Raw genomic sequence first — 18664 nt, 5'->3', positions numbered from 1 at the left:
CTATAAAATTAGTCAGTAGATCTGATACTTTTAAATCAAATCCAGTATTTACAACATTGTCATTCTATGTGTTTACTTGTGTTTTATTACCATTTCCTATGCAGACATCCATGATATATTCAAGCGTTATACAATTAAAATCAGAAACATCCTTCTCAGAATACAACCTTAAGATCTTCTGCTTAAGTTTGGATTATGTTTACAGTCATTTTAATACTTCACTGACTATGGTCTCACTTGGAGAAATGTCCTAAACATTTCTTAGGAATGGCACAATACGAAGAGATTGGGAAATACATCTGGATTCTAGAACACGGTACATCTTATTAGCCACAAGATCTGAGGCCTGGTTTCCTTAGACGTAAAAATACAGTAAAGATATTTTCCAGGTTGCAATTCCAGACTTTTGTGTGAAACAAAGAAAAGGAAACTGAAATCATTTTATAAAGTATAAAATGCCATAACAATTATAGGATATTGTAATTATCATGCCTTTGGTTAGCCAGCCCTGGTAGTCCAGTAGTTAAGATTCAGCGCTCTCCCCGCTGTAGCACTGGGTTTGTTTCCCCGTCAGGGAACCACACCACCTGTCTATCGGTTGCCATACTCTAGTAGCTGTGTGTTGCTGTGACGCTGAAAGCTATGCCACCAGTGTTTCAAATACCACCAGGGTCACCCATGATGGACAGGTTTCAGCGGAGCTTCCAGACTAAGGCAGACTAGAAAGAAGGATGTAGCCACCCAATCCAGAAATAATTGGCCATGAAAACCCTGAGAAGAGCAGCAGAGCATTGTCTGATAGAGCAACAAAGACCAGGCAGGGTTCCACTCTGCTGTCCACAGGGTTGCTAGGAGTCAAAATCAACTAGATGGCACTAAAAACAGAAACACGTTTGGTAAACATCAGAGGAGAGCAACATGCAGCCTAGTTTCTTACCTCTGACTGAGGGAGAGTTTTAGGGTCTGCCAAGCTTCGGGTCTCCTCCTCTAACTAAACTAGATGATATATTTATATATACTTTAAACTGCAAGGAGGCTTATCGAAACATCCATCTACTCTTCATTCCCTCTAAAACGCAGATTCAGGTTATCCTCAGATATTATTCACACAGCTTCTGTCACCGACTCATTGTCCCAAGGAACTCAAGGGAAGTTTCAGAAGCATTTAACTGTTTCTCCAAATTGTATTCTTTTTCTTTTTTATGTTAAGAGATGCAATCACCAACCACCCTGAACAGACTAAGCCCCACCTCAAGAGCCGTGACTGTGCAGATGAGCCAAGAGATGACCTAAACTCGCCCTTTACTTAACGCACAAGGCATGCGGAAGCATGTTTTCCAACTGAGCCTGCACACGCAAATACCCACTGCTCCCTTTTGAATATTCATTCCCCATCCGAAATAAAAGGCCCTTGCTGTTCCATGCTCAGGGAAAGCCACAACTTTGGAAATGATTCTGCGTGGTCTCCTATTTGCTGCAAATAAACTCTACTTTGTGTGACAACTCCTTCTGGTGGAGATTCTGATTTAACTCACCAGGAAGTGAACCCACTTTGGTTTGGTAACACTTCCAGTCCTCTGGTTTGATTCCAGCAGATCAGAATGTGCAATGATCCAATGATTTCATCCTCACATTACTTGTGACTGAGCATGGATGCAAAGAACTTGCCGTTTCTTTACAGTTGAGTGTCCATAGGCCCCACAAAGCTAATGTCCTAGGGTGAGGGTGAGAATTCATATTTTAATATCTTCCATCAGAGAGAAATCACGGCATCATGGTGATAACAAATTATTTTCTCTTATTGCATTTGGAACCCTGAGGAGCAAACTTTCTCCTCCATTTCCTAAATGACTTAAGCAAATAAGCATTCTTTCTCAATAAATGAGCTCTAATAAGGAAGTTTGTGGACCTTATATGTTTTCTTTCCTTAAAATATATATTCTTTCTCTTTTAGGGAAGGGGACATACAGATCTAGTGTATCTTAGGGACAAGAAAGAACAATGACATAAGTTTAAAGTCCCAAGTAGGGAATTTTCCTGAGAGACTCCTATAAGGTTATGTTTCCCCCAGTTTTTTCTTAAGATTGCTATAGGGATTAAACAGAATGTAGTTGAGGGAGTGGGACCTCTTCAGGATCCCTTTATGTCCCTTCAGGACATAAATCAAAGGGGTTGCTTTTTATGGTCTGAGCAGATTATCTTACCAATTATGACTACAAATACATTAGCTAGAGGAGAAGGGATGGTTTTATTTCCTGGAAATTTTACCCTCCCATTTCTTATTTTTCCATGAACAGACTCCTTTCTGATCAGTGGCACAGAAGGAGGAGAAATTCCCATTTTACCTTCATTCAGTTCCACAACTTCACCCATCAGTTCCCTAAAACCAATGATAAGTTCCAGAAATTTGGTGAAATGGTGAATATAACTATCTGACCCCATATTTATAACATTTCCTTTCAAATATATGTTTCTGGTTTACCTGTATACATAAATATTTCATTGTGATTTTCCTTCTTCTAGTTAATATACATTGACATGACAAGCAAACAATCTTCTTTAAGAACATTGACTAGAGTATCATTTCTAGAAATTGTGGAACTGATATAAAAATTGATGCCTTCATAAGAATGTGCCACTCTTCACTGATTCCATCTGACTCATAGAATTTTCACTATAGGATAGTTTTGATCAAATCATTTTCCAGATAATTTATCCCTAAGCTAGGAAGATTCTTGGCATCATTTCTTTTTTCCTCCAGATATCACAATATGCTGGGTAGTTCTTCTAATGTGAATATTTGTAGTGCCTTTGCCAAACATTGTATTTAACAGCAATCCCTGAACTAGGCTGGATGAACCCACTCAAACATTACTAAGACCTTTCACAGAGCAACTGAAGAATGCTTAGCAACTCTAGCGTCAGAAAAAGAACTCAGAATGAATATGTCTCTTGTCTAGGTCAAGACAAATGTCAGGGCCAATGAAGGGTGAAACATGATAACAGAGATTTGAAATGAAGGGCCAGGGCAACAGGTGCTTGGCATGAGATGCTGAAAGATGTGCAGAAGTGTTGTGAAGTACTAGATACCCCATCATATTGAAAGCAGACAAAGAACAGCCTCAGGCTTCTCACTGCCAGAGAAATAGATCTCATACGTCAACTAGTTTCAAAGCAGTATCAGAGGAGATGCTGAAATTTGGAGCACATTTTGTCTAAGCAAGTCACGTTTCAAAGCCCCAGTGAAATAACAGGCACCTATTCGAATATGCAGAAACAGGTTCAGCAGTTTTGTCAGTGTGTTGACAAAAAAAAAAAAGCTAAATACGAAACAAGACAGAGAGAGAGCTAAGGTTTCCTAAGCATCCTCGAGGTGACAGGTGCTGTGACTGAAAAGCTCCCTATTTTGTTTCTTTAATGCCTGTAACAACACCGTGTGGCGAAATTTTCTTCTAGATTTTAAAGATGAAGAATCGAAGTCTCAGAGAGACACTCAGACTGCAGGTGGTGATCTGATATTTGAATGGAAATTTTTTTTTTTATTTCACATCCACGCTCTTTGACATACGTTGAGTCAGTTATAGGTAGCCTGACCATTTCAATATTCGGTTATTTCTTTGACCATTACTGAATAATGCTGAAGAGGTTTGAGAAGTTTAAGGTGCTGTGTCACTTCAATGTACCATTTTAATTAATAGCCTATGTGTATTTGAAGGCAGACATTCAGATGTGATGTTCAGATGCTACACTGTTCAAATGTTGCATCATTCAGATGTTGTAGTGCCTGCACTAAACATTTTATTTTGTTTTTAGTCTACCAGAATTCAGTAAACTTAATATATCCTTCACACTTTTTGAAGGCTCCCCAAAATAACTTCAGTATTTCCCTTGTTTAAAATTTTCGTTTGTCCATATCTCAAATAACAATCCAAGTGAGATGATCCGATATACAGTTAACCAAGCAATTAGACTCTCCATAAAATATTAAATAAAGGCACTAATACTGAAATGCGTTGGTCTGAAAAGAAGTAGAGTATTTGGCTACTTTTTGGAAAACATAAATTATATATTCGTATCATCCAAAATTTCACCTACTTAAAAGAAATATTCTCATAATTCTTAAAAAGAAAATTCAAATATTTAAGGTGAAATTTGATATGATAAATGCACATATGCATGTATTAAATTTGTACCTAGGTTATCATCATTATAAATAATATATGACCAGCTTAGGTCTTTCTCAAAGATTTCTTCATATCTATAGTATAACATGGGTGAAATTATGTAATATTATCCATCACTACTAACAAATGAGGTAATTTTATAAATTATAGAGGGGAGAAAATAATAGTGGTTTTTATGCCCCATATAATGAAACAAAATTTAGTTTTGGTCAGATGACTAAATAAGTAGAAGCTCATAGACTTAAGATTGCAAGCATATTAAATGTTGGTTTGAATTTTGAATAGGAATGTTTGATTAAGAAAGACCTGATAAAAAAAACCCAGCAGAGCATCATCACTGGGAGTGATTAATAAGAACAACCACAAACAAGTGAGCTTAATAGAGGCAGTGGTGTAGTTCTCTCCCATTACGTCCTCTTCTGACGGACTAATGTCATTCCCGATGGCCTTGAGATAATTATATGCCTGAAGGAACATACTGATGGAAATATAGTCTCTCCCTTGACCAGAAAAGGATGATCCAGTGTGATAGGGCAACTAAAGGTTGCCAAGACAAGTTCCTCACTCCCTTTTAGATTGTCTGGCATATCCTTAGCCTAGGGACCTGCCTCTTCTCCATGCTACTCCCCCTCATCCATAATGGACTGGGGAAATGAGAGTGGCAGCAGTAAAACAAGTTTTTCTGTTTAACCAGAAAATATGTTAAAGTGTGTTTCTTGTCTTTGGACACAACCACAATGAGAGCATCTAAGTAAGATTTGTGGTAATGTCTGTAGTCCAAGGACTAGCTTTTGGTGAGCATCAAGCTGATTAATAAGAATGTGTAAGATAGCAGTTAATTTATATATATACCCAACCATTAACCCTTACATATGACAGTCCTCTTGTTAACCAAACATGCCTTTTACCCAAAGTTTGCAGGAGGCAAACGTACTGCTATAAAGGCATAATAGTCCAATGTCAACACGCCGAAAAAGATTTCAAGAGAAACACACAAATTCCATGGGCTACAGATATTACTACAGATCTTACTTAAATACTTTCATTTTGGTTGTACCGCAAGATGAGACACAAGCATTTTTTCTGGCTAAACAGAAAAACTTGCTTGAGATATATATACACATACCAAAAAGCCTTGAAATCTTAATCTCAAAATTCTTTGTTACAACACTCTGCATACTTCTCATTCCCCACAGCTGGTATTTACTTATCTTGTTTAAAGTGCTTAAAAATAAAATTTCCTTAAAAGTAAATTCATCATGAATTATCATTGTCCTTGTAATGGCTTACCATTATGTGAAGTTGGTATGAGGCAGAATGATGATACAGAAGAAAGTTTATTCCCAGCATCTCCCTCATCTCTAAGCCTTTTTATACTCACATGTTTCTCTTCATCTTAAACCAAACTGAGGCTGTATTTCGCGTCTTTCAATAAAAAATATATCTGTTCTCTGTTCTACTCCTTCCATTCTCTCCAGGAGATGATAAATGAATGAAAATTATTTGGATCAAGTAAGTGTGAAGAGGTTAACTAGATATCGTGCTACCATTTCTTGGTAACACATTTTTGATTAATTAGAACAGTACTTCTCAAATTTTAGTGATCATCAGAATCACTGGAGGGATCCTTAAAACACACACTGCTGGTCCCCACCCCCAGAGTTTGTCATCTTTTAGGTCTCAGTTGAGGCCCAAGAATCTGCATTTCTAACAAATACCTTGGTGGTGCTGATGCTGCTGGTCCTTTAAGAACTGAGTTAACAATCTAATCTACTATGGTAGTTAGGCAGCGAGGTATTTCCCCTCATATTACACAGGTAAATCTATAACTAGGGCCAGTCCTATAGCTCTTCACTTAATATAACATTAAATTTTTGAACATTTTTTATCAGCTTGCTTCTTACAGCACATGAACAACATAAAACAAATATCCTTCCAAAACACAAAAATTGTCTTATCTGAAGTGAATTGCAATGTTTGCTTGTTACATTAAGCAGGTTATCTAGAATATTTAGTTCTTTAAGATATTGCTATAAAGCAAATTTTATCCCAAAGTCCTCTTTATATGAACAGTTATGTGTCTCCTGTCCTTCCTTATCTATTCTTACACACAAACACAATCATGTTTATTGTGTAAACTCTGATTTTAAAATTGAAGTTACACTATTGATCCAATTGCCTAAAGTCAGATCAATGAATCTAGATTGTGTCATAGAATAATGCTGGCATGTAATTCTCAACCACCTAATAAATATATTAAAATATCTGGAAAATTTCCAAATTGTCTAAATGTTTCATTTGTTCTCTTACACTTTAATTCATATTCAAAAAAGAAATTAATAATAATTCTTGAACACATACATATTTTTTCTAAACAATCAATTCATTTTTTAAATCAGCTATTAATTATCCATTTCTACTAGTGCACAAGAAAATATCATAATGCTTTCTGGAAGAATAGAGAATAATATTTTGAAGTAATAGTGTTATATTTTGGTATGGCACAAGTTAAAGAACTGTTACTACAATAAGTAATACATGGTGTGAGATCCCTCAATAGATAAGGTATGTTTAAATATGGTATCATTTTGATTAAATAACTCTTTTTTAAAGTGTTAGTAATACTGATGTTAAATGCAGAAATAAATAAGAGAACTCTTTAAACACATTTTATGTACGGGAAGATTCTTCAAATAGCACATATTATGCAATAATAACATATTTCAAGTATTATAAAGGTTTGAAAAGAATTTTAATCATTTTTCTTTAAGATAATCAGGAAAAAATCGTGAAGAAAACACAATGCTTCCTATGCAAGTTTTAAATAGATTATGTTTAGACTGCTAATTTCAATCATTCAATTCTTCTCTATCCATTCCATTTCCAAAATTCTTCCTCCTATCATTATTTCCATGCAAGTAGCAATTTAGTCAAACATCCTGCTCTTCAGTCCAAAACTATCTTTGAAAGAAAAAAATAGTAAAAATGTTGATGAAGGAATCTATAAATTCTGAACAATTTGCATGTACCATTACGCCATCAGTTCTACAGCAATCATGCCCAAAATAAATAACATAGTCAGTATTCCTTCATTCATCCAAAATATCCCAATTTTAGTTCATATGTCTGATTTACTATGAAACTAGTTATAACTTAAAATTATATATTTAGTTTCCACTGTAAATAAAGGAAACAATTAATTTTAATAACCTGGCAATATTAATCTTATTTTTACTTAACATTTTAGGGCAGTACCTCTAAAGTATTTCATTTTTCAATATCAAGAAACATTATCATTGTGTGGACTCACACGTAAAATCACTACCTATTTTGATGCAAAATATAGAGATCATATTAATTTAGATTAAATTAATAGCTTAAACTCCTTTACCTCACTGTGAGATGATAATTAATTGGTAATTAGCAGATTTTGATAATAGGAACTCATGACAAAATTCATGATTAGAAACTTTGCACCAAGAAGTCTCAACAACAGCCTTTCTGAACCATAGACAACATGAGCTGAGGAGGTATGGGCGAGATTGCAAGGACCAGCTTAAGAAACAAATTCCTACAAAGTGCTTTTTGTAGCAAGATGGTAACTTCAGGTTATCAATGACCTACCTCCCATCTTAGGAGGATAAAATCGCTGACGATATTAAAGCCTTCTGAGAAAGAATTACTGATCACATTTAGTGAGTTACTGAATAAGAGAAATCAAAACTGGAGTAATAATGTAGATACGTTTTCCAAAAATAAAGGATTGTGCAAAAACTAGATTAGTGGAACTAGATATAATAGCTTGTGTATTTACTGAGCTCTAACGAGAGTGAAAATTGAAGTGTTATTGCAGAGATTTGATGATATGGTCCACTGATCACCTGAGACCGCCAAACCTAACATTCTTAAACCTGCTTCATATCTCAGTTCTCAGTCACTGAGCATTTCCTTAGAGTGTACTCCTGTTCAGCTGAGATACAGTGTTACCGTATCCTTCAGACTGCACTTACGATAACTGTAAAGAAAGCAAGGGCATCATAGGCCATCATTTCTCATAAGATAAATACATAGTAGATTTTTAAACACTTTAGTGTTTCTCAATGTAACACGTACTGCAGTAACTATACACACGTGTTTGCATGTGTCTATCGCATTATATTGATAATGAGAGTACGTTTGCTATTTTCGATATTTTCCTTACCTGTCAAGTTCTTCAATCCAAGTTCCTGAAGTCCAAAGTTTCCATCTTTTCTGTAGTTTAAAAATATTGCCAAGGCGTATCGATCCTCATAAAGTTTTGTCCCACGAATAATGCGTAAGTTCTCCAGAGGCAGGTAACGAAACTGGTTAAGAGCCACTAACACGTAGCCTGTGACTTCTCGAATAGACTGAAAAAACACAAACAGTTGCCTATGTTAAAAAATTAAGGATTGTCACTATGTTTATTTAGTCACTTAGATAAAAATGAGCTAATTCTCATTTTCAGCTTTTAATTTAATACACTAATTTCCACATTGTATTGTAAAGAATTGCCTTGATATACAAAGATCACAAAGGATTAGAATCTCATGTGAAGTATGAGTTGTGCTTTTTAAAAAAGTCACAAATGTGCTTATGGTAAAATAATGGATTTTGTTTTATAGGGCAATTTTCATACCTGAGATTTCAATATAATTAAAGGAATAAAGATCTAATTCATTGACAGTCTACAATGAGGTAAGAACACATAACCATCAATGAAAGCTTATATTTAAAAAGCAAATTGGTAAGTTTATCACAAATAAAACAAAGCCGCATGAATTTGTAGACTGTTAGACAGATTTCAAATTGCTGTACTATTATTTAATGTTTTATTTATTAAATAGTTACCTTACTCATCTCTGGGGAACACATATATAAACAACACATATTAAAGACTGATTATGGTACCTAATTTGATTACAATCAAATATTTATTTTTACTCTCTATTGTTTAAATGTAGTTGTCTATAATATGAGTTTTACTTAAAGATTTGTGAGACATTTTAAAGTAAAAAAAAGTCACAAAAAAGTTTTAGTTTCATCTAAAGTTGTAGTTTTTCAGTAAAATGAACAAGATCATAATGAAAATTATAAACATATGTGTTTAAATTTTTAAAAACTATAGTGCAAAAATGCTACAATATTTGGTAGTATTTTAATGTCATTTTCATGTTATTTTCGATGTCCTAATTTCAGACGTCTCAGTGCTCAGTCTTTGGTACTCTCTTCTCTGTTCACTCTTATTCTTTGCTAATCTTGTCCAGTTTCAAGGTTGATGCTCTCCAAACTTTTACCTCCAAACTCTGCCCTAACCTGCAGACTCAAATCCCCCTGCCCACTCTACATCTTCTCTTGGGTGCCTAAAGGCTTCTCAGATACACCTATCCAAAACTGAGCACCTACCTTCCTTCCCCCATCCCTCCAACAGCCTTTCTCATCTCAGATGAGGTCAATCCATCCTTCCTGTTATTCAGGCCAAAGTCTTGGGATCATTCTTGACTCCTAGCTCCCACACCAAATGCAATCCATCCTATTTGTTCTACCTTCAAAATGATCAGGAATTCAGCCACTTCTATGTCATCCACTGCTATCCTCTGAGCCACCATCATTCCTCATCAGGATTACTGTAATAGATCTCCCGGTTTGTAATAGATCTCCCACTCTTGGTCCCTTATGGTGTATTCTCAGTTCAGGCTGGCTCTGATCTTTTTAAAACATAAATCAAATCATGACACTTTAATTCTTAAAACCCTAAAACATCTCCCAAGTCACTCAGAGTAATAGACAAAGTCCTTTCAACAGTGAGTCAGAATGAGCATCTGCACCATCCAGCGCGGCCAGCACTAACCCTGGTGGCCGCCGAGCCGTTGAAGTGCGGCTAGTAGGAAGTGAGATGTGGCTGTAAGTGTAAATACACTTTGGGTTTCAAAGATTACATGCGGAAATGGTAACACTTTAGATAAACTGAGTTGTATAAAATACACTATTAACGTTAACTTTACCTGTTTCCTTTTACTTTTTTATTGTGGCCACATGAAAATTTAAAATTACATTTCTATGGCTGTCAGTAAATTTCTTTGGGACAGTGCTGCACTATATGATCGGGCCCTCAGTTCTTTTTGCGACATCTCTTTTTAACTCTCCACCTCACCCATTCTATTCCAGTGTCGCTGATCTCTTTGTAGTTCTTCTAACATGCCAAGTGTTGTCCTCCCTCAAGCTGCTCACTAAAGTCTAAGGGCCTGAGTTTCTGGCCCTCTTGTTATCCTCGTGGCTAATTTCCTCACTGCCTTCAAGTTTTTGCTCAAATCTCACCTTCCAGGCAGAGGCCAACCCTGATTGACATGTCTAACACTGCTACCCTGCCATCTTGCCCTGCTCTAACTTTTATTGTTCCTACAGTACTTCTCACCTTCTAACGTACTGTATAGTTTATACATTTACTACATTTGCTATTTATAGTCTATCGCTCGCTTTTCCAGAATATAAGCTCTACAAGGACAAGCACTTGGATTTGTTTGCTCATGTGTCCCGTGTGACCAGAACAGTGCTGGCATGTAGTAAGAAACCAACAAATATTGTTGAGCAAGAACTGATTCTTTTCTGGCCACACCCTCAGCATGAGGCAAAGTCTGTGGAGTCAAGAGAAGTGCCCACCTGGAGCCCGCACTCCTCTCGTCTAGACCAAGCTCCAAACCCCCGTGATCCCAGAGTTCCATTCCCAAACGGCCCCAAACCCTCACCCAGGGCCAGTGGTATCATCTTTCCCAGTTCTCTCTCCAGACAGCAGACTGTGCCACCAACGTGCGTACGCCTAGGAAGGATGGTCCTGGTACAGATGTTTGAGGGAGAGTGTATGAATCCTGGATGTGTGGGCTGGAGTGTCCACTCACTTATGTGCAAGGCCTCTCACAATGCTGGGCAGAGCTGGGAGGAGAGGCTGCGGGCTGGATGCTGCTTATCTCCCTCCCACCACGTTCCTGAGGAGCCCATTCTAGCATTTCACCTGGCCATCCAGGTCATTATAAAGATACATCTGTCAAAATAGGGGGCTAGAATGTATTTTATTTAATAGTATTTGTTTGATTTATAATAAATAATGAGACATAAAATATGTAGGCCTCCATTTACACTCTTGTCTCAGGTCCCCAACTGTGAGGGATGTACACGCTACCACTAATCACCTAGAGGAGTAGAATCCTAACAGAGCAAAGGTGGAGATGAAGAGGCAAGGGACATATAAAACTCACGTCTGGCATCAGATCAGGAAACCTGAACCACTATGGGCATTCCTGAGACACTGAGCATTTTGGATTGAAGACATGAGTGCTAAAGGATTAGAAAGAGGGGTTAAAGGTCAGCAGTGGCATGCATTGTTTGTACACCACAATTTGTTTGAAATTATACCTGCCTGGAATAGTCTAGCCCTAGAGTCCTTAAAGTCCTCCTTTAACCACTGTTCCACTGGTGGAACTCTTATCCCTTTGAGTTCTTAGAAGAGAGACCAAAAACACTTTCTATCATCTCGTCTAAAAAGTAAAATTCTATCATTCATTAGAAAAATAATGTATCCTTTAACTTGTATACAATAATTATCAAATGCTCTAGGTTACAATGATAAATGTTGGGGTAGAGGATGTTTTATCAATCTTTTGCCTAAAACATGTCATAATATCCATCATTCTTCCTAACAGATTCCCCTTAGCTCCAACTCTGCCTAGGAAGTAACTCTTCTTAACAAAAACTGAAAAGACCCATTGGCTTATCACGGGATGGAGGAACACATTAATGGGGTTATCAGAGAAAACACAGGTGATGCACATTCAGGTAAAGAGGTTTATGATCAAAGAATGTCAGTAGCAATTCTGCAGTGTTTATTAGAGGGACAAACTCTTTCTAGCTACTAATTGATAAAAATGTGCCACTTGACATGGCTTTTGGATCACTTATTGGGAGAGGTTGCAAATAACCTGCAGATGATAAGATCTCTAATATAAGAAGTGAGATAGGTAGGAGCCAAGAGCAAAGCTGAACACAGACAGCAAGAGCATCCAAATGGAGAAGAGGAAGCTTCAAGTGCCCTTAGCTACAAGAGAGTGGGAAATATAACTAAGAAATCTTTGCATTCACATATTATTTAATGTATTTATATTTGAATTAATTGCATTATAAAATATAACTACTTCTTATTCTAGATTATGCATTTGTAGGGGATCAGAAGTTGCCACCCCAAAAGGTGTCTCTTTGGTTTGATTATTTTTAAGAACAAAAGATTCAGAAACTTTAACCTTCCCCCTAACCGCCTAAAAGAATTTGAGACAGAAAGACTGTTCCAGAGGGAGCTGTTACCTTAAATAACTCTAATGGTAGACAGGGAGGCACCTACCTGGTAAGGTCCATTTAATACAAGTCCTCCCCAAGCCTCTGTCTCTGTAAGCCATGGCAAACATTTATTTACCAAATATTTGCTTTTCCCTCTCCACGTGAATTCCCTCCTTCCCCTTTGAAATCCCAAACCACTATTCCCAACATCTTCCTTTGTCTTTATCTGAAGATGGTATCTAAGCTGGTGGCTTCAGCCATTTTGGTGAGTTACTCAGTTTTCCTGCGTTTCTCCCATGTATATACATTGTTAAATTTGTTTGATTTTTTTCTGTTACTCTCTCTCATGTCAATTGAATTCTTAGACCAGCCAGAGGAACCTAGAGGGTAGAGGAATAGTTCCTCCTCCTCTACACGTTAAATTATTCCTAGAAACACTTTTGTTAACGTCATAGAAGGTCAGATTAAAAGCAGCAGCTACTCCCTTGTTGAGATTCTGAGACTGGAGGGATGGGCTGTTTTAACTGAGATTCTGGGGTCTAAAATGAGTCTCTTTCATTATCAATCCTGCTTTTTACTCTCTAGTCTTTCCAAATAGTATGTGTGACTTAAACACTAGCTTAAGAATATATCCTTATGCTATGGGCACTCTGGACATCATTATACGTTAATACCGAGAATTCATATGTTCAACCCACTTTGAACAAAGCCACCCATAAGTAGGTATAATTCACATAATGAATTATTTGATGATAATTATGATGAACCTCCTCTTCACCTTATTCCATTTATCCCTTTCTTCTACCCAGACAAATAGTGCAAATAATAGGAAAAAGAAGATAGCAAATTCCCCATCCAAGACTTGTTGCTCCAACTTTTATGTCTGGAGGGACTCATAGAACCAAACGATTCTGAAAGAATTATAGTAGGTAAATATAAATTCTTATATTGAAAAGCAACAAATTGTGCCTTGATTTTCATCTCCTAAATTTTGTTTTCCAGTATTTATAGTCACATTCTTTCAGGGACTCTTAAAACCTTTCTGTCAACAAATAACTTGAAACATCTCAATAGGAAGCTCCACGGCAGGTAACACGAGCTACAAGGTGGACAGATTGCAAATAAAATTACAGGAAGTAACTTAGTAATGGTCGGATTGCCTAATGCCAAAAAACACTCAGCAGGGTAAAAAGTCAAGAGATATCTAAAAGTGTCAATTAAGTTTTACATTGTTGGATAAGTTCACGCAATCATGTCATTGTTCCTTTCCTTTCAGCCATCAGAAAGAATCTGAGTAGCACAACCTCTTTAACTATCTCAGAACTCTTTATGAAAATAAGAACAACTTTTAAAAATACGAACTTATCTAAGGCAAGTATATTGGTAAGAAATGTGGGCTCAACTACCAGGCAGAGCTAGGCTCAAAACCTAGCTTCATGCTTACTGGTTTTGTGGTCTTGATCAAATTGTTTACTCACACTGAGCCTCAGTTTCTCTATCATTAAAAAAAAGAGAGTGGAGCCAGCCCAGCAGCATAGTAGTTAAGTTCACATCCTCTGCTTCGGTGGGCCAGGGTTTGCAGGTTCGGATCCCAGGTCCAGATCTACATACCACTCATCAAGCCATACAGTGGCAGCATTCCACACACAAAATAGAGGAAAACTGGCACAGATGTCAGCTTGGGGCCAGCCTTCCTCAAGCAAAAGAAGAGGAAGACTGGCAACAGAGATTACCTCAGGGCCAATCTCCCTCACTAAAAAAAAGATTTTTTACAATGATAGCAATACCTCTATTATTAAGGTGTTATAAGGAATACCTTCTGCACAGCAAAGGAAACCATGAACAAAATGAAAAGACAACGTAACAATTGGGAGAAAATATTTGCAAACTATATATCTTATAATGTGTTAATATCCAAAATATATATAAAGAACTCATACATTTCAACAAAAAAAACCTAACAACTCAATTAAAAAATAGGCAAAAGATCTGAACAGACATTTCTCCAAAGAAAATATACAGATGGCCAACAGGCACATGAAAAGATGTTCAACTTCACCAACTATTAGGGAAATGCAAATCAAAACTATAATGAGATACCACCTGATGCCCATCAGAATGCCTATAATTAACAAGAAAGGAAATAATAAGCATTGGAGAGGACATGGAGAGAAGGGAACTCTCATACACTGCTGGTGGGAGTGCAAACTGGCATAGCCACTTTTCAAAACAGTATGGAGATTCCTCAAAAAATTAAGAATAGAAGTATTATACAATCCTGCTATTCCACTGCTGAGTATTTATCCAAAGAATATGAAAACATGAATGCCTAAAGACATATGCACCCCTATGTTCATTGCAGCATAACTCACAATAGCCATGACTTGGAAGCAACCTGGGTGTCCATCAAGGGACAAATGGATAAAGAAGAGGTGGTATGTATACACAATGGACTACTACGCAACCATAATAAAGGATGAAATCTGGCTATTTGTAATAACATGGGTGGACCGAGAGGGTATAATGCTAAATGAAATAAATCAGAGGGAGAAAGTCAAACACCATATGATCTCACTCAGAAATAGAAGATTAAAACAACAATAAACAAACACATAGAGATAGAGATTGGATTGGTGGTTACCAGAAGGGAAGCAAGGAGGGAGAAAGGTATAAGGGGTGATTAGGCACATGCGTATGGTGATGGATTGTAATTAGCATTTGGGTGGCGTGATCTATGCAGGAATCGAAATATAAGGATGTGCTCTTGAAATTTATGTTGTAAACCAATGTTACCGAAATTGAAAAAGAAGATACAGGAAAAATGCCTGGCAAATAGTAAGTTAAGCAGATGCTAGCTACTACAAAAATTATCTGTGATAAAAGCCAAGGCAGATGAACTAAGGACAATTTGAGTTGAAAATAAAAATAATTATAACATCATTGCATAAGAACTGTCACTTTTAATCTCTTTGATATGTGACCTTTGGTATGTTTATATCTTGCCTCTTCAACTTGCTATTTATACCTAAATTATAGAATTGGCTCCTTATCCTGTGTCTGTGTATGTTGTAGCCCTTAGTACAGACCCTGGCTCTGAACAGACGTTCAAATACGTCTGTTGGACAGAGTGTAATTGAAATTGGAAGGCAATCTTAAGGTCCTTGTAGATATTGTTTTCCATGGAAAATTATTTTATAAACTTTCTGCTAATAAAAAACACTATTTGAACAACACAGTCATGATTATGCCCAAGGACCACAGAGATAAATAGAAATCATCAGAATGTCCCAGCAAAGAGAAACCCTGACTCTGGTTCTGGCTCAGTAAGTTTAGTCCCAGGAAACTGCCTATTTTGCCAGCTTAAGAGTGAATACCCACCTAAAGACATCTCTCAGTGCGGTATAAGCTTCTGCTGACTAAAACTGATTGATTTCCATTGTCAGTGTAAGCTTCTACAGCTGCTTTGTTCAAGGAGTGAATACAATTGAAGATCATTAAAGTCTTAAGTGCCTCAAAACTCCACTAACCCAAGGGACAATTCGTTCTGCTCAGGGCATTTGATGATAGAAATCAAAAGAAATGGAAAAACTGAAAGAAATTGTAACAACTTCCCACACCATATTAACAACAAACCTAGAAAAAAATGCATAGTTTTTTTCCAAAGGACAGAAATTTATAACCACTTTTCTCATATAATATTTTATGAAAAAATATAAAAACTGCAGTTATAAACTTCCCAGGATTTTCAATGGATGTCATTCAATCAAAGATTACAAGAGATAGTACTGCTTCACTGGGCTTTCCATTTACCTCCAGATCATTCCAGAAAAGTAAGTCTTTATTTTTAAATCTCTGTTTCATTTCATAACTCTCATAACAACTGTTACTTTTCTTGTATTTGACACAATTAGCTTATTCTTTTATCTAAGTTTATTTTCTCTAATTTGGTCCTTAGGGGGAATAGTGAATAGTTCCTTAAATATTTCTTCACCTACCTGAAGATTTAAGTGATTGCAGTACCTTAGAATTCCTGAATATTTAATCAGTGTTTAAAAACAATTTTATGCACATTAAGAGCATTTATACATTCTTGGCTAAGTGTGTGAAATTGTTTCCTAGATTCTTTCCTACTCAATTTATGCATCAAACCCATGTTTCTTAGTTATTTCTGTTTAAGGTAAGAATCCCTTTGAAAACATACCTATTTACTTTTGTCAAAACCTTCTGTAGCAAGTCAAAATAGTTCTAATTTCTTAACTTCTGCTCCAGCGTCTTATCCACTCATAGCCAATTAGATATCATCCACAAGTCATACTAATATATTCCATCAGTCAAGACATCCACAAATATAAGAATGATTACTTGTGATCAGTTGATTTGAAATTAAATAAATCTGTAGTACCACAGAGAAGAGTAGGGAGCCGAGAGCTTTGCAGGGGCGGGAGGAGTCCCCTCTGCGGGTAATGACTGTGGAATTTATGCATTCTCTGACAGTGACAAATGTAGTAGTGAATTGTAACCTCTCTATCAGTAAGACTTTCCATTAAGTTTCCCCAGGCAATTAATTTCTGTTCTTGCCCCTACAGCTAGTCTGGAAATATCTAAAGCAGAGAACATTCTTAACTAAGACATAATATTAAGAAATTTACCAGAAAAACCCCAACATATTAATAATCATATAGCAAACATTACGTATTCCTGCTGCATGCAGAGATAGGATTTGACTGACTATGAACTTCATTCGCATGCAAAACCTCCAGATGTGATGATGTATTTGGCTCCGGAATATTCCTTTAGTTTTCCCACTTTCCTTAAAACTCCAGCGATTATACCAGCCACGCTGGCAAGCAGGGACTCAGTCTCATCTAATTAGATTTGGAAAAATAGAGTAATGTGAAACGTCGTGTACCTAACCGTGGGAGAGTTGAATTCATGCTTACGATACACAGCATGAAATGACACTCAAGGGACAGAGAATCTGATCCAGTCCTTCCCAGCAGAACTGCTGGCCCTCAGCCACGGCCAGGCAGTCTCTTGGATGCTAGTGCTGTTGCAGTCTCCACTTCCTAAGAACGTACAGGCCATGCACTCATCACTGGCCCCTTAGCCAGCTCTCAACTCATGACTTCCTAGCGGTGAATACCTTAGTTCCACTGAAAAGGGGATTACTTAACTCACCTCTCTCAGGGTAGTCCTCTTTTTCTTTGCCCTCTGTTTCTTTCTGAGCAGGCCAGAGAGTTCTTAATAGTTCCTTTTCAGGTCTACGTTCCCAGTTGGTCCTTCACCTCCTGACCTTACCTTACCTGTATTCCTATATCATTGACTTGTTACACTAGGGTTAGGTTACACAAATTAAATTGAAATCTTTTGTAGATCCATTTAAGCGATCATACACAAATCTCAGTTTTAAGTACCAATATTTAAAAAAAAATCCATATTGTTAAAAGTTCCATCATCTCTAATTAAAAAATACAATTCTGTCCACGTGTTTACACAGGTAGTATCACCAATTAATTGCCCGGAGGAACTCAAGGGAGGTTTCAGACACGTTTAACTGTTTCTCTAAACGGGTTTTTCTCTCTTTTGTTATGTTAATCACCAACCACCCTGAACCAGTCCAAACCCAGCCATAAGACCTATGTCTGTGCAGATGTGCTGAAATTTGCCCAACAGATGACCTTTGCCTCATTTTTCAATGCTAAGCTCTCCACCCAGGGAGGAGCTTAGGCCTATTACAAAACACGTGATGTGGGCAGAAGCATGTTTTCCAACTGAGCCTGCACAAGCAGAAACCTTCCCTCCCTTTTGAATATGCATTCCCCATCGGACAGAAAAGGCCCTGCTTTCCCAGGCTAGGGAGCCGCGACTTTGGAAATGATTCCGTGTGGCCTGCCATTTGCTGCAATAAACTCTACTTCATGGGACAACTCCTTCCGGTGGACAGTCTGATCTCACTTCTCCAGGAGGAGAACCCACTGTGGTTCGGTAAGAGGAGGATTACACTTTTAAACCTGAGCTCTAAATTGACATTTTAACATTCTTTTATAACTGTTTAAAAAATACTATCGAATTCACTTTTCCCATCAGATATACACATTAAGCTCCAGTGACTTGGGGAATCGACTTTCAACTGAAAT

At 37.0% G+C, this 18664-nt stretch overlaps 1 protein-coding gene across 4 annotated transcripts in view; it reads right to left on the bottom strand.

Moving 5' to 3' along the window:
* ERBB4 (erb-b2 receptor tyrosine kinase 4) overlaps nt 1-18664 on the bottom strand; it is a 1114677-nt gene that overhangs the window by 517843 nt on the left and 578170 nt on the right. For all 4 annotated transcript variants that reach the window (XM_046644934.1, XM_046644936.1, XM_046644933.1 and 1 more), the window contains exon 3: nt 8386-8572. In XM_046644934.1, the coding sequence (XP_046500890.1) occupies nt 8386-8572 (187 nt within the window). The remainder of the gene's footprint in view (nt 1-8385; nt 8573-18664) is intronic.

Source organism: Equus quagga, chromosome 17 (genome assembly GCF_021613505.1).
Source record: "Equus quagga isolate Etosha38 chromosome 17, UCLA_HA_Equagga_1.0, whole genome shotgun sequence".
NCBI classification, from domain to species: domain Eukaryota; kingdom Metazoa; phylum Chordata; class Mammalia; order Perissodactyla; family Equidae; genus Equus; species Equus quagga.
The sequence above is the reverse complement of the archived record's forward strand: the minus strand, read 5'-3'. Positions and strand labels throughout refer to the sequence as shown.